Raw genomic sequence first — 13,299 nt, 5'->3', positions numbered from 1 at the left:
TACGTCGAGCACAAACTTCATGTCCACAAGGACGCCAAGCCCATCCGTCAACCCCTGCGATGTTTTTCCGAAGAGAAGAGAAGGACCATCGATGAAGAGGTCGCCAAGCTTCTGGCGGCCGACTTCATCATGGAAGTGTTTCACCTCGAGTGGCTGGCCAACCCAGTCCTCATTTTGAAGAAGAACAAGACCTGGCGCATGTGTATCGACTACACCAGCCTGAACAAGGCCTGCCCCAAAGACCCGTTCGCCCTCCCGCGGATTGACCAAGTCATCGACTCCACTGCCAGGTGTGAGGTCATGTCCTTCCTGGACACTTACTCCGGCTATCATCAGATCAAGCTAGACCTGGCAGACACCCTGAAGACATCCTTCATCACGCCCTTTGGGGCGTATTGCTACATCACCATGTCGTTCGGCTTGAAGAACGCCGGCGCCACCTTCCAGTGCTGCATGCAGAAGTGCCTGCTGCCGCAACTCGGCCGCAATATCCACGTCTACATGGACGACATCGTGGTGAAGACCAAGCAGCACCTCACGCTCCTTGACAATCTGAAGGAGACCTTCGCCAACCTACCCGAGTACAAGGTCAAGCTCAACCTGGAAAAATATGTTTTCAGCGTCCCGACCGGAAAGCTACTCGGCTTCCTCGTCTCGCAGCGTGTTATTGAGGCAAAACCGGAGAAAATCAAGGCCGTCGAGGGCATGCGCAAGCCAGCCCGGCTGCACGATGTCCAGAAATTCACCGGCTGCTTGGCCTCGGTCAGCTGGTTTCTCAGCCGGCTGGGCGAGAGGGCCTTGCCCTTGTATCAGCTGATGAAGAAGATGACGTCATTCGAATGGAATGACCAGGCGGATGAAGCTTTCCGGGATCTCAAGCGCATGCTCTCCACCGCACCAGTCCTGGCCGCACCGGCCGAGAAGGAGCCGCTGCTGCTCTATATCGCCGCAACCCCATGGTCGGTCAGCACGGTGATGGTGGTCGAGCGACCAGAGAAGGACAAGGTCCAAGCCGTCCAGCGTCCTGTCTACTACCTGAGCGAGGTGCTCTCCGCCTCGAAGAAGAACTACCCGCACTACCAGAAGATGTGTTACGGCATGTACTTCACCGCCAAGAAGCTGAAGTAGTATTTCCAAGAGCATGTCATCACCATGGTCAGCACGGCCCCTCTCGGTGAAATCATCGGGTGCCAGGATGCCTCTGGCTGGGTCGCCAAGTGGGCGCTCCAGCTAGCCGGCCATACCATCCTCTACGAGCCCCGCACCATGATCAAGTCCGAAGATTTGGCTGACTTCCTCGTCGACTGGACCGAAACCCAGTACCTGCCACCATCACCGGACTCGACGCATTGGCGCATGCACTTCGACGGCTCGAAGATGCTACTCGGCCTGGGGGCTGGCATTGTGCTGTCCTCCCCCAAGGGTGACCGACTCAAGTACGCACTACAGATCCACTTCGCCGCCTCCAACAACGTCACCAAGTACGAAGCCCTTGTGCACGGCCTCCGGCTCGCCAAGGAACTCGGCATCTGGCGTATCCTGTGCTACGGTGACTCGGACCTGGTGGTGCAGCAGTGCTCAGGCGAATGGGACGCGCATGACTCCAACATGGCAAGCTACCGCTTCCTCGTCCAGAAGCTTTCCGGATTCTTCGAGGGCTGTGAGTTCCTCCCCGTCCCGCGCGTAGAAAAACGAGGTGGCTAACACGCTCGCCAAGATCGCCTCGCCTTGGCAGTCCATTCCGTCTGGCGTCTCCCTCGAGCACCTGCACAAGGCGTCCGTCAAGCCGTCTCCGGACTCTGAGTCCATCCGCGTGCCATCTGACCCGGCCGCGCCTCAACCCGGCCCAGGGACTGCTCCATCCGACCCGGCCGCGCCTCAACCCGGCCCAGAGGCTGCTGAACCCAGCTCGGAGGCCGCCGACCCGGAACCCAAATTAGTGGCCGTGTTCGCTGTGGTGACGGCACCATCCTGGACCCTGCCCATCTCGGAGTTCCTGGAGAACGGGGTCCTCCACATGGACGAGACTGAAGCTCAGCAAGTGCAGCGCCGAGCGTCCGCCTACAGCATCATCAACAACGAGCTCGTCAAGCGTAGCTCCACCGGCGTATTCCAACGCTGCGCCGAGCAGGACAAGGGCATCGAGATCCTCCTCGACATGATTGTTGGTGGCCAAGGCTTTCTGCCATGGTTTCTACTGGCCCATGGCCCTCGAAGATGCAGAATCACTCGTTCTCAAGTGCGAGGGGTGCCAGTGCTTCAGTAAGCGCAGCCACCAGCCGGCGTTAGCGCTCCGGACCATCCCAATCGCCTGGCCCTTCGCAGTCTGGGGGCTCGACATGGTGGGGCCCTTTAAGACCGCCCGAGGCGGCATGACGCATTTGCTGGTGGCGGTGGACAAGTTCACCAAATGGATCAAGGCAAGGCCAATCAAGAAGCTGGACAGCCCGACGGCCGTTCGGTTCATCAAGGACATCGCGGTGCACTACGGCATGCCGAACAGCATCATCACGGACAACACACCAACTTCGCCAAGGGCGCGCTCTCGCAGTACTGCTCCATCTTCGGCATCCGCCTCGACCTGGCTTCTGTTGCACACCCGCAGTCCAACGGCCAGGTTGAGCGGGCCTCATCCTATCCGGCATCAAGCCACGACTTGTTGAGCCGCTCGTCCATTCCCTCGGGAGCTGGCTCAACGAGTTGCCAGCCATCCTCTGGAGTCTCCGCACCACGCCAAAACGGTCGACCGGGTTCACCCCGTTCTTCCCCGTCTATGGAGCAGAAGCTGTCATCTCGTCCGACATCGAGTTTGACTCGCCGCGTGTCACGATGTACATGGAAGCCGAAGCCAAGGAAGCCCGCGAAGACGGCGTCGTCCTGCTCGAAGAAGCATGTCTCCTAGCGCTCAGTCGCTCAGCCATCTACCAGCAAAGCCCGAGGCACTACCACAGCAAGAAGATCAAGCCCCTCGCTTTTCGGGAGGGAGACCTCGTCCTCCGGCTCGTCCAGCAGTAGACCGGCCAACACAAGCTGTCCTCCCCATGGGAGGCCCCCTTCATCATCAGCAAGGCCTTCTGCGATCGCAACGCGTACTACCTCATCCACGCCCGCAAGTCAAACAAGCGCAAGAGGGACACCGCCGGCGACGAAACAACCTGGCCATGGAATGCGGAGCTCCTCCGCCCGTTTTACAGTTAGCCGTATGCACGTACGTATCGCTACCTTTTGTAAACATGTGAAAACTATGGGATCCCCAAACGATGCTCGGGGGCTGCCCTTTTCGCGACCAAGCTGTCGTGTCCCCTACATTTCTGCATTATTTTCCTCGTTAGCCAACCCGGGGGCTCAGGGGCAGGCCGGCTTGGCCACCCGCCGCTTCCCCTAAGCGGCTCTTGATGCATTGGGTCGCCGCGGCCTCTCACTTCTCCCTAAGCCGCAGAACCAGCTGGCTGTTGGCTGGCAAGCACATGAGACCAAAGCACCAGCGTTCCTCGAGCACTAAGTCAAGAGCCGCCGGGTCTTCCAACCCGGCCCCGCCACTTTAGAAAATTGCCGCATGACCAGCTGCTCGCCAACCCGACCCCGTCAGGTTGCCGCTAGCCGGCCCAGTGGGTGTTTCGCTCACGCTCAATGTTCCGAAAGGCTAAATATCGCACGCTCCTCCCAAAGGCCAAACCCCTTGTCACGGACTGGAGCCTCGGCCATCAGACTCGCGGGGGGAAACCCAAATGGGGAAAAGTTGCGAGAAAAGGGCTCCAAAGATGAAAAGCAAGAGTGCAGGCATCCACGAAGTTTCCGCATACCGCTGGGTCGCTCGACCCGGCCTCACCGCCCTAAGCTGCCAAGCGACCGGCTGCCCGCCAACCCGGCACCGACGGGTTGCCGTCGGCCGGCCCAATGGATGTTTTCGCTCGTGCTCAACGTTACGAAAGCCTAAGTACTACACGCTCTTCTCAAAAGCCAAACCCCTTGTCACGGACCAGAGCCTCGGCCGTCAGACTCGCGGGGGAGAAGCCCAAGAGGGGAAAATGGAGGAAAATGGCTCGAAAAAATGAAAAGCAAAGGCACAAACATTCACAAAGCTCATACATCATAAATTCAGAAACAGGCCCAAGGACAGGAGTTCATTACACCCAGTTAACCCCCAATGGGTGGGTGGACCTGCTACCTAACAGAAATTTTTACTAAGTGAAAAATCAGGCATCCCCACCATCGGATCGCGCAGCCTCCGGGTCCGCCGAGGTGCCGGTATCCTCCTCCCAGGTGTCCGCGTCATGTAAGAGGCCCGTCTCTTCAGAGCTGCCCTCCGGGTCATCCAGAAGCAGGCCGTAGTCATCAATAGGCACGATTCCGCCATCCTCCGCCCGTTCCGGCTAGAACTCATCGTGGCAGGCAAACCCAGCGATGTAGCTAGCCCGGGCGGCGATCCGTCCGGCCTCCGCCTGCAGCTGGCTCTCTGAGTAGGCCCCGGTCAATGGCGCGGTCACGCTCCTGAAAGGGCCGCCTTCAGCTCGGCGTCCTTGTCCTTAGCCGCCTTCACGGCCTCCTCACGCCGCCGGATCTCCTCCTGCCGGGTCTCCTCTGCCACGGCCACCAGCGCCTTCAGGTGCTCCACCTCGGCCTGAAGCTGCCCCTTGTCGTCGGCCAGCTTGCTGCGTTTCTAGTCCACCTCGACAAGGGCTTGCTATGTCTCCACGACCTTAGTGGCCTCCTCCTTGAGGCGCTCCACCTCGGCTTCGAGGTGGCCCTTGTCGCCCTCCAGCCGCTCCTGCAGCCGGCTAGCTTCGTCGAGCGCCCTCCGGGCTCCCGTCGCCTCTGCCCTCACCCTCTCCACCTTGGTTCCAAGCCGACCAGCGTCAGCAAGAAGTCGGTCATAGTGGAAGCCGGCCCAGACCAACCAGGTCCTCCAAGATAGCACCTCGGCTGCAGAAAAGAAACTCAAAAACAAAGTACTACTTTAAGATTCGACCCAGCTGCTACGCAGTTGGCCCAAATCTCGGGGGCTACACCCAGTGGGTGGGCTAGAGCCCCCCACTAGAAAAGAGCACGCAAGACAAGTACCTACTGCGACATGGAGCTCCTCCTTGGCGGCAAGCCTTTCCTTGAGACGCCAGTGCGTCTCAAGGAGCCGGTTGAAGACGCCGGCCCGGTAGGCGTCCAGTTGCTACAAAAAGCAATGATCAATACAAGACACCAAGATAAGATTCGACCCAGCTGCTATGCAGTTGGCCTGAATCTCGGGGGCTACACCCAATGGGTGAACTGGCGTGCCCCCACGAAGAAGCAACAAAAAAGGAAAAGAAGAATGCAAGGGAAACATACAAACACGACGCGCTCCAGCTCCTGTGTCGCCTCGACCTCGACCTGAGCAAAGGCCTGAATCCGTTCCGCCCACCATCGCAGGCGCCGGGTCACGGCGGTCATCGCCGCCTCCTCCTAGGTCGGAGGCCCGAAGAAGACCTCGCCGGTCCCGCTCCGCGTCGGCTGTGACCCGGTGGCCCGGCGACCCCCAGGCTTGAGCACCAGGGCATGCTCCCCGCTGGCCGCCTCCACTGAGGCCGGTGCCTTCTCCGGCACCCTCTCCGGCTCTGACGCCGGCTCGGTGGGCCGACTGGCTCACGGCTCCACCACCAGCGGCATCTCGCTCATCGCCGTCCGAGCCGTCCCCGCTGGCACCGTCCGAGACGCCTCCCCCAAGACGGCGTCACCGTCGCATCCGTCGGCCCCCGCCCGCTCGACCACATCGGCCGCGGCGGGATGTCGTCCCCGACGACCACGACCTCCCGGTCGAGGTCCATCACATCTGCATGGCCTCTGTGACCGTGCTCCCCCTCCAACAATGGCACGAAGACCGTCGCCACCGCCGTCATCCCCGCCGGCTCACGCCCACACCGCCGCAGTGCTAACTCAGGCCTGGGTCGTCGCCGCCTCCAACTCTGCCTCAACCCGGTTCCGGTCCCGCCAGGCCAGGCCTTCGGTGTCGGCTGAGTCCAGGCCAACTTTCAGATCTGCCCGCTCGGATCCTCCTGGTCCGGGTCGATGGTGCTGGACCGGCTCCTCCGAAACAGGGCGCTCTCGGCGAACGCCGCATCCGCCGCTGCCATCGCCAGTGAGATCGGCGACCTGAAACACAAGAAGAACTAAATACAAGACAAGTAGAGCCGCTCGGCAACTCGGTCCAAGCTAAAACGAAAACTCACCTAGGCACCACCGGAACGGCGGGCCTCGCCGCCCCCTCCTACGGTGCGGTGTGCCTCCTCTTGGCGGGCGGTTTCACCACCCCGGCCGGGTCCGCCGCACGCTTTGCGACAGGGGCTCGCGGCGCGGTGTAGTCCTTCCCATGCGGCCGCCTCGCCGCCGGCGCCCCCCGTGACGACGGCTATGACCGCGCTGCCACCACCTCTGCCCGGCGCCGCTACATCAACGGCTCGCATCGGCCCCTCGAGACCGTCCCGCAACCCGGCGATTCAAAAAGAAAGCACAAGACTTACCAGCTCGGTGCCCTGTGCCCGCGTCAGCAGCCGCCTCCTCCTCCCCGCCATGGGCCTCGGGCTCCTCCGAGGCAGCGCGCACCACCTGCGCCCGTGACCGGTCGTAAGGATGTTGGATGGCGTTCAGAAGCACTTCCCGTGTTGCGTCGGGGCGGATAAGAAGATAAGCACCAGCAAAGAATGGAGACCAAGGACTCACCATTGGTGCCAGGTTCACGCGGCTGTACGGGGCTTTCCCGAACTCTCAGTCGTCCCGCAGGTTGGCCTTGGAGATGTTGTTGACTCGGCGTGCAACCAGGTCCGCGCCCAGCCGTGTGTTCATCATGCGGTTGGGGTCCTAAAGGCCAGTCATCTGCCGGATGAGGTGGCTGCGCTGTTGCAGCGGAAGCACCCAGCGGACGATGAAGGCAGTGATGAGGTCGGTGCTGGTGAGCCCCTCCCGCTCGTTCATCATCGACACCCGCTCGCACGGGTTGAGCACCTCCTGCGACGGGCGCTTGGGGTAGTACCCCCCTTTTTGCTTCTCCTTCGGCGGCAAGTTGACGAAGGGCGGCAGGTTCATGCGATCCACGCTGAGGTTGCGGGTGTAGAAGAAAAAATTCTGCCACTTCTTGGCAGAATCCTCCAGCGGCATCTTCGGGCAGTCGCTGCCCGACCGCTTGGAGATGACGGCGGCCCCGCACTCCGACATCTCTCCGGCCCTCGGCCCCTGCTGCTTTAGGGAGAAGAAGCGCACCCAGAGGTTGATTGAAGGCTCGACCCCCAGGTACCCCTCACAAAGGGTAACGAAGCCCGAAAGCTACACGATGGCGCCGACGCCCAGATGATGGGGCTGTAGCCCGAAGAACTCTAAGAAATCACGGAAAAAGTCACTCGCAGGAAGCCCAAACCGCGCTTGAAGTGCGGGAAGAAGACGATCCACTCTGTGCCCTCGGGCCGTGGCTCCCGCTCACCCTGCGGAGGGCGCGCGGCGACCTCCATCTCCCCCGGCAGACGCCTGGTGGTGCGGAGGTAGGCGATGTCGTCGAGGGTGATGGTCGACCCCATCCACGAGCCCGACGGCAGCGCCATCGACGAAGAAGATAAGAAGAAGAAGATGGCCGCAAGGCTCTGCTCGAAGCAACGGGCGTCGCGGTGCGCGGCGTTCGCAAGAAGCAGAGGAAAGAAGACGAAGGTAGGGGCGCGGGTGAGAATGGTTTCCGCTGCCCCCTCCTCGCCCCAATTTATAAGCCATGGTTTAAAACATGGGGGAGTGGGATCGTTTGCCCTCGCCTTTCCCACTTTCCCGCAATAACTGCACACGTACGCGTGCAATAACTGCCTCGAGAATGGCAACCGACTTGCGGACGCCGCAATAAATCTGCGCACGTGGGCCGAGGCGCGCGGCCATGGGCCCCTGTGCATCGCCCTGTCCTATCGTGCGCGTGGCCTGTCAGGCCCCTCCGGCTCCCAGACGCCATGTGGCGCCCGTGCGAAGCCCAAAAGATTGCCTCAAAGATTCCGCGGGCTCCTTGGTTTCCCGCCGCTGTCAAGATGCCACGATCTGGCTTCCGGAAGCTAGCACATAGTGGGTGTTGCTGGACCCGGCGGCCTCCAGATTCGCCTCGTTCAAAGGGGGAAACTGCGAAGGCCCTCCCATCCAAAGCCGGCGGACCTTCACAACTTCGGGGACTACTATCGGGGGGATGAACCCCGGGCGGGCAACGGAACCCGGATCCTTTTCGAAAACAACGGGGCCGGCATTGCCCCTCAAGACGACTCGCGCTTGGCCGGGTCGCTCGACCCGGCCAAGCCCCCTCGACCCGGCCTAATCCTCAAGACTTCTCCAACAAGCCAGCTCAAGACAGACGAGCCCGGCACACCAAGACTTATCCAACAAGCCAGCTCCCCCTTGGCATGTTCTCCAACTCGGCCAAGGGTCAGCGGCCGTCCCATCCTGGCCGTACGATGGGACGAGTCGCCACCAACTGATGACCGAAGCCACAATGCCCTACCCGTGCCTTTGGTCAGCCGGACGAGGCAATAGTGCCCCCCACCTACCCGGTGACCAGGGCTGGTGTGGCAACAGTGCACCCGTCGTCACCCATGACGCCAGCAAGCAGCGACCTGACAGAGCACCACTGTAGCCGACTCAACTGATACGTCTCCAACATATCTATAGTTTTTGATTGCTCCATGCTATATTATCTACTGTTTTGGGCAATATTGGGCTTTATTATCCACTTTTATATTATTTTTGGGACTAACCTATTAACCAGAGGCCCAGCCCAGATTTGCTGTTTTATGTCTATTTCGGTGTTTTGAAGAAAAGGAATATCAGACGGAGTCGAAACGGAACGAAATCAACTGGAGAAGTTATTTTTGGAAGGAAACACACCTGATGGACTTGGACCCCATGTCAGAAGATACGGGAGCTGCCCACGAGGGTGGGGGGCGCGCCCAGCCCCTAGGGCGCGCACCCTGCGTCGTGAGCCCTCGCGGCTCCCCTGACGTACTTCCTGCACCCATATATATCGCCGTACCTCAAAACTTCCAGAACGGAGATTAGATCGGGAGTTCCGCCACCGCAAGCCTCTGTAGCCACCAAAAGTCAATCGGGACCCTGTTCCGGCACCCTGCCGGAGGGGGGATCCCTCACCGGTGGCCATCTTCATCATCCCGGCGCTCTCCATGATGAGGAGGGAGTAGTTCACCCTCGGGGCCGAGGGTATGTACTAGTAGCTATGTGTTTGATCTCTCTGTCTCTCGTGTTCTTGATTTGGCACGATCTTGATGTATCGCGAGCTTTGCTATTATAGTTGGATCTTATGTTTCTCCTCCCCCTCTACTCTCTTGTAATGAATTGAGTTTCCCCTTTGAAGTAATCTTATCGGATTGAGTCTTTAAAGACTTGAGAACACTTGATATATGTCTTGCCGTGCGTATCTGTGGTGACAATGGGATATCACGTGATTCACTTGATGTATGTTTTGGTGATCAACTTGCGGGTTCCGCCCATGAACCTATGCATAGGGGTTGGCACACGTTTTCGTCGTGATTCTCCGGTAGAAACTTTGGGGCACTCTTTGAGGTCCTTTGTGTTGGTTGAATAGATGAATCTGAGATTGTGTGACGCATATCGTATAATCATACCCACGGATACTTGAGGTGACAATGGAGTATCTAGGTGACATTAGGGTTTTGGTTGATTTGTGTCTTAAGGTGTTATTCTAGTACGAACTCTAGGGCTGTTTGTGACACCTATAGGAATAGCCCAACGGATTGATTGGAAAGAATAACTTTGAGGTGGTTTCGTACCCTACCATAATCTCTTCGTTCGTTCTCCGCTATTAGTGACTTTGGAGTGACTCTTTGTTGCATGTTGAGGGATAGTTATGTGATCCAATTATGTTAGTATTGTTGATGGAACTTACACTAGCGAAAGTATGAACCCTAGGCCTTATTTCCTATCATTGCAATACCGTTTACGCTCACTTTTATCATTCGTTACCTTGCTGTTTTTATAATTTCAGATTACAAATACTATTATATATTATCCATATACCACTTGTATCACCATCTCTTCACCGAACTAGTGCACCTATACAATTTACCATTTTATTGGGTGTGTTGGGGACACAATAGACTCTTTGTTATTTGGTTGCAGGGTTGCTTGAGAGAGACCATCTTCATCCTACGCCTCCTACGGATTGATAAACCTTAGGTCATCCACTTGAGGGAAATTTGCTACTGTCCTACAAACCACTGCACATGGAGGCCCAACAACGTCTACAAGAAGAAGGTTGTGTAGTAGACATCAAGCTCTTTTCTGGCGCCGTTGCCGGTGAGGCAAGGAAAGCGGCACTAACACACCCCGTCAACTAAGCTCTTTTCTGGCGCCGTTGCCGGGGAGGTGGGTGCTTGAAGGTATATCTTTAGATCTTGCAATCAAATCTTTTTGTTTCTTGTTTTATCACTAGTTTAGTTTATAAAAGAAAACTATAAAAAATGGAATTGAGTTTGTCTCATATGCTTCACCTTTTTAATATCTTTCGTAAGTATGATGGAAAGGATAATTGTGCTCAAGTGCTAGAAGTAGAAATCTATAAAATGTTTGGCACTAAATATTTGAATGATGAGCATGATTGCAATGTTGTTAGTACGAATTCTTTGAATATCCATGATGCTAATGATGATTGCACTAGTTATGATGAAAATGTCTCCTATAAACATGTCAATTTTTGTGGAGTACATTGGGTTTGTAAGTACACACCAAATAGGGAAGATAGATATTGCAAGAGGCATAAGTACTTAGAAACCAAATTGTTGCAAGAAAGTCTTGATGATTGTGCTGAAAAATTCAATATTTTTCGTGCCCCTTGTGAACTTTGCAATGAACATGGTCATTGAAATCTCCAATGCAAATTGTTTCATGACCGAATCGTATCCAAACATTGTGATAATTTGATTACCCTTGAGCATCATAAAGAGCTTAGCCTTCTTTTGGGTTATGAAGAAATGAAACGTATAACTAAGGGTATTCCAAAGTTTAATCTTGATAAAGTTCTTCATTTTGATCTAGAGGAAATTTATATGTATTGTGCGGTGAATTGTATTGAAAATCCTTATATTGCCAACTACATAAAGAAAAGAAAACAAATAGAAGATGAAGAGAATACTAATGAAAGGGAAGAGACTTCCCAATATCCTCCTATTATTTCTTATGATGAATCAGGTAACGAGGAGGAGCCTTCTATTCAACAAATCTCATTAATAAGGAGCTCCAAAAAGAGGATTGAACCCACACATGATGTGGTGAAGTGGAAGAAAAGAAAAAGGAAGAGAGGTAAAAAGGTATCTCTCCCAAATAAAGTTGCTCCTATTATTGCTGTGCCTCATGAAAATGAAGATGATACAGTTTATGATGATCTCATTATGCCTATTGCTTGTTGTGATGATTATGATTGGGAAGATAATGATACTTCTTATGATCTTGAAAATCTTTTTGGTACTTGCTTGGAAGAATATGATAATAATGTTTGCTATACTATTGGTGCTATCCATACTATTAATGATGAGAGTGATTATGCTTATGATATGAAAAGGCCCAAGATTGGGGAAGCTATGTTTGATGAGGATGACATATTTGAGGATATATTTTCTGCAATTAATGTTTGTCCCAAGCTTGGGGATGCTATGTTTAATAATGATGATATTTTTAGCCTTCCATGTTTTGATATGCAAAGTGATTATGATGAGAACAAAGTTGCTATTTATGATGATTATTGTAATGAAACTTATGCTATAAAAAGTAGTGATGATTATATTTATAAAACTTGTCATGATTATGATTACCCTTTCTCTGAACATTACTCTTTTAATGTGGAAACAATTTATAGTATTCAAGTCTCTTATGATACTCCCACTATCCCGAATGAGAAGAGTTTTGCTTGTGTGGAGAGCAATAAAATTTCTATGCTTATAGATCATGAAAAGAATGCTTTAGGTGCTGGTTATATTGTTGAATTCATTCATGATGCTACTGAAAATTATTATGAGGGAGGAACATATGCTTGTAGGAGCTGCAATAATATCAAGTTTCCTCTCTATGTGCTTAAAACATTGAAGTTATGTTTGCTTTACCTTCCTATGCAAGATGATTATTGTTCCCACAAGTTGTTTGCTCACAAAATCCCTATGCATAGGAAGTGGGTTAGACTTAAATATGCTAGTAATATTCTTCATGATGCTCTCTTTATGTTTCAGTTCTTATCTTTTATGTGAGCATCATTGAAATCATCATGCCTAGCTAGGGGCGTTAAACGATAGCGCTTGTTGGGAGGCAACCCAATTTTATTTTAGTTCCTTGCTTTTTGTTCCTGTTTAGTAATAAATAATTCATATAGCCTCTGTTTAGATGTAGTTTTATGCTTTTAATTAGTGTTTGTGCCAAGTAGAACCTTTGGGAAGACTTGGGGAAAGTCTTGTTGATCATGCTGTAAAAAACAGAAACTTTAGCGCTCACTAGAATTGCTGAAATTTTTATTTGGAGAGTGCTATTTAGTTAATTCCTTTTGAAGATAATTAATAGATAAATTCCTCAGGTCCAGAAATTTATTTGAGAATTTTATGAGTTCCAGAAGTATACGTTTGATCCAGATTACTACAGACTGTTCTGTTTTTGACAGATTCTGTTTTCTATGTGTTGTTTGCTTATTTTGATGAATCTATGAGTAGTATCGGAGGGTATGAACCATACAGAAGTTGGAATACAGTAGATATTACACCAAGATAAATAAATAATGAGTTCATTACAGTACCTTGAAGTGGTGATTTATTTTCTTATACTAACGGAGCTTACGAGTTTTCTGTTAAGTTTTGTGTTGTGAAGTTTTCAAGTTTTGGGTAAGGATTCGATGGACTATGTAATAAGGAGTGGCAAGAGCCTAAGCTTGGGGATGCCCAAGGCACCCCAAAGTAATATTCAATGATAGCCAAGAGCCTAAGCTTGGGGATGCCCCGAAAGGCATCCCCTATTTCATCTTCGTTCATCGGTAACTTTACTTGGAGCTATTTTTTTATTCGCCACATGATATGTGTTTTGCTTGGAGCGTCATTTTATTTTCTTTAGTTTTGCTTGATGTTTGAATAAAGTACCAAGATCTGAAATTATTAAATGGGAGAGTCTTCACATAGCTGCATAATTATTCGACTACTCATTGATCTTCACTTATATCCTTCGGAGTAGTTTGCTGTTTGCTCTAAGTGCTTCACTTATATCTTTTAGAGCATGGTGGTAGTTTTATTTTGAAGAAATAGATGAACTCTC

The 13,299-nt window shown here is 53.2% G+C and overlaps 1 protein-coding gene across 1 annotated transcript; it reads left to right on the top strand.

The window, feature by feature from the left end:
• Nucleotides 1–300: 300 nt before the first annotated feature.
• LOC147970546 (uncharacterized) lies at nucleotides 301–3,015 on the top strand. The gene is made up of 4 exons (XM_087523480.1): nucleotides 301–1,073; nucleotides 1,161–1,611; nucleotides 1,688–2,164; nucleotides 2,650–3,015. Exons 1-4 carry the CDS (start codon nucleotides 301–303, stop codon nucleotides 3,013–3,015), a joined length of 2,067 nt encoding a protein of 688 aa, XP_087379606.1.
• The last annotated feature ends 10,284 nt before the right edge of the window (nucleotides 3,016–13,299 follow it).

This window comes from Triticum urartu, chromosome 5A, assembly GCF_056163025.1.
Source record: "Triticum urartu cultivar PI428250 chromosome 5A, HENAU_Tu73, whole genome shotgun sequence".
In the NCBI taxonomy this organism is placed as follows: Eukaryota; Viridiplantae; Streptophyta; class Magnoliopsida; order Poales; family Poaceae; genus Triticum; species Triticum urartu.
This window is presented reverse-complemented; position numbering and strand designations above follow the sequence as displayed.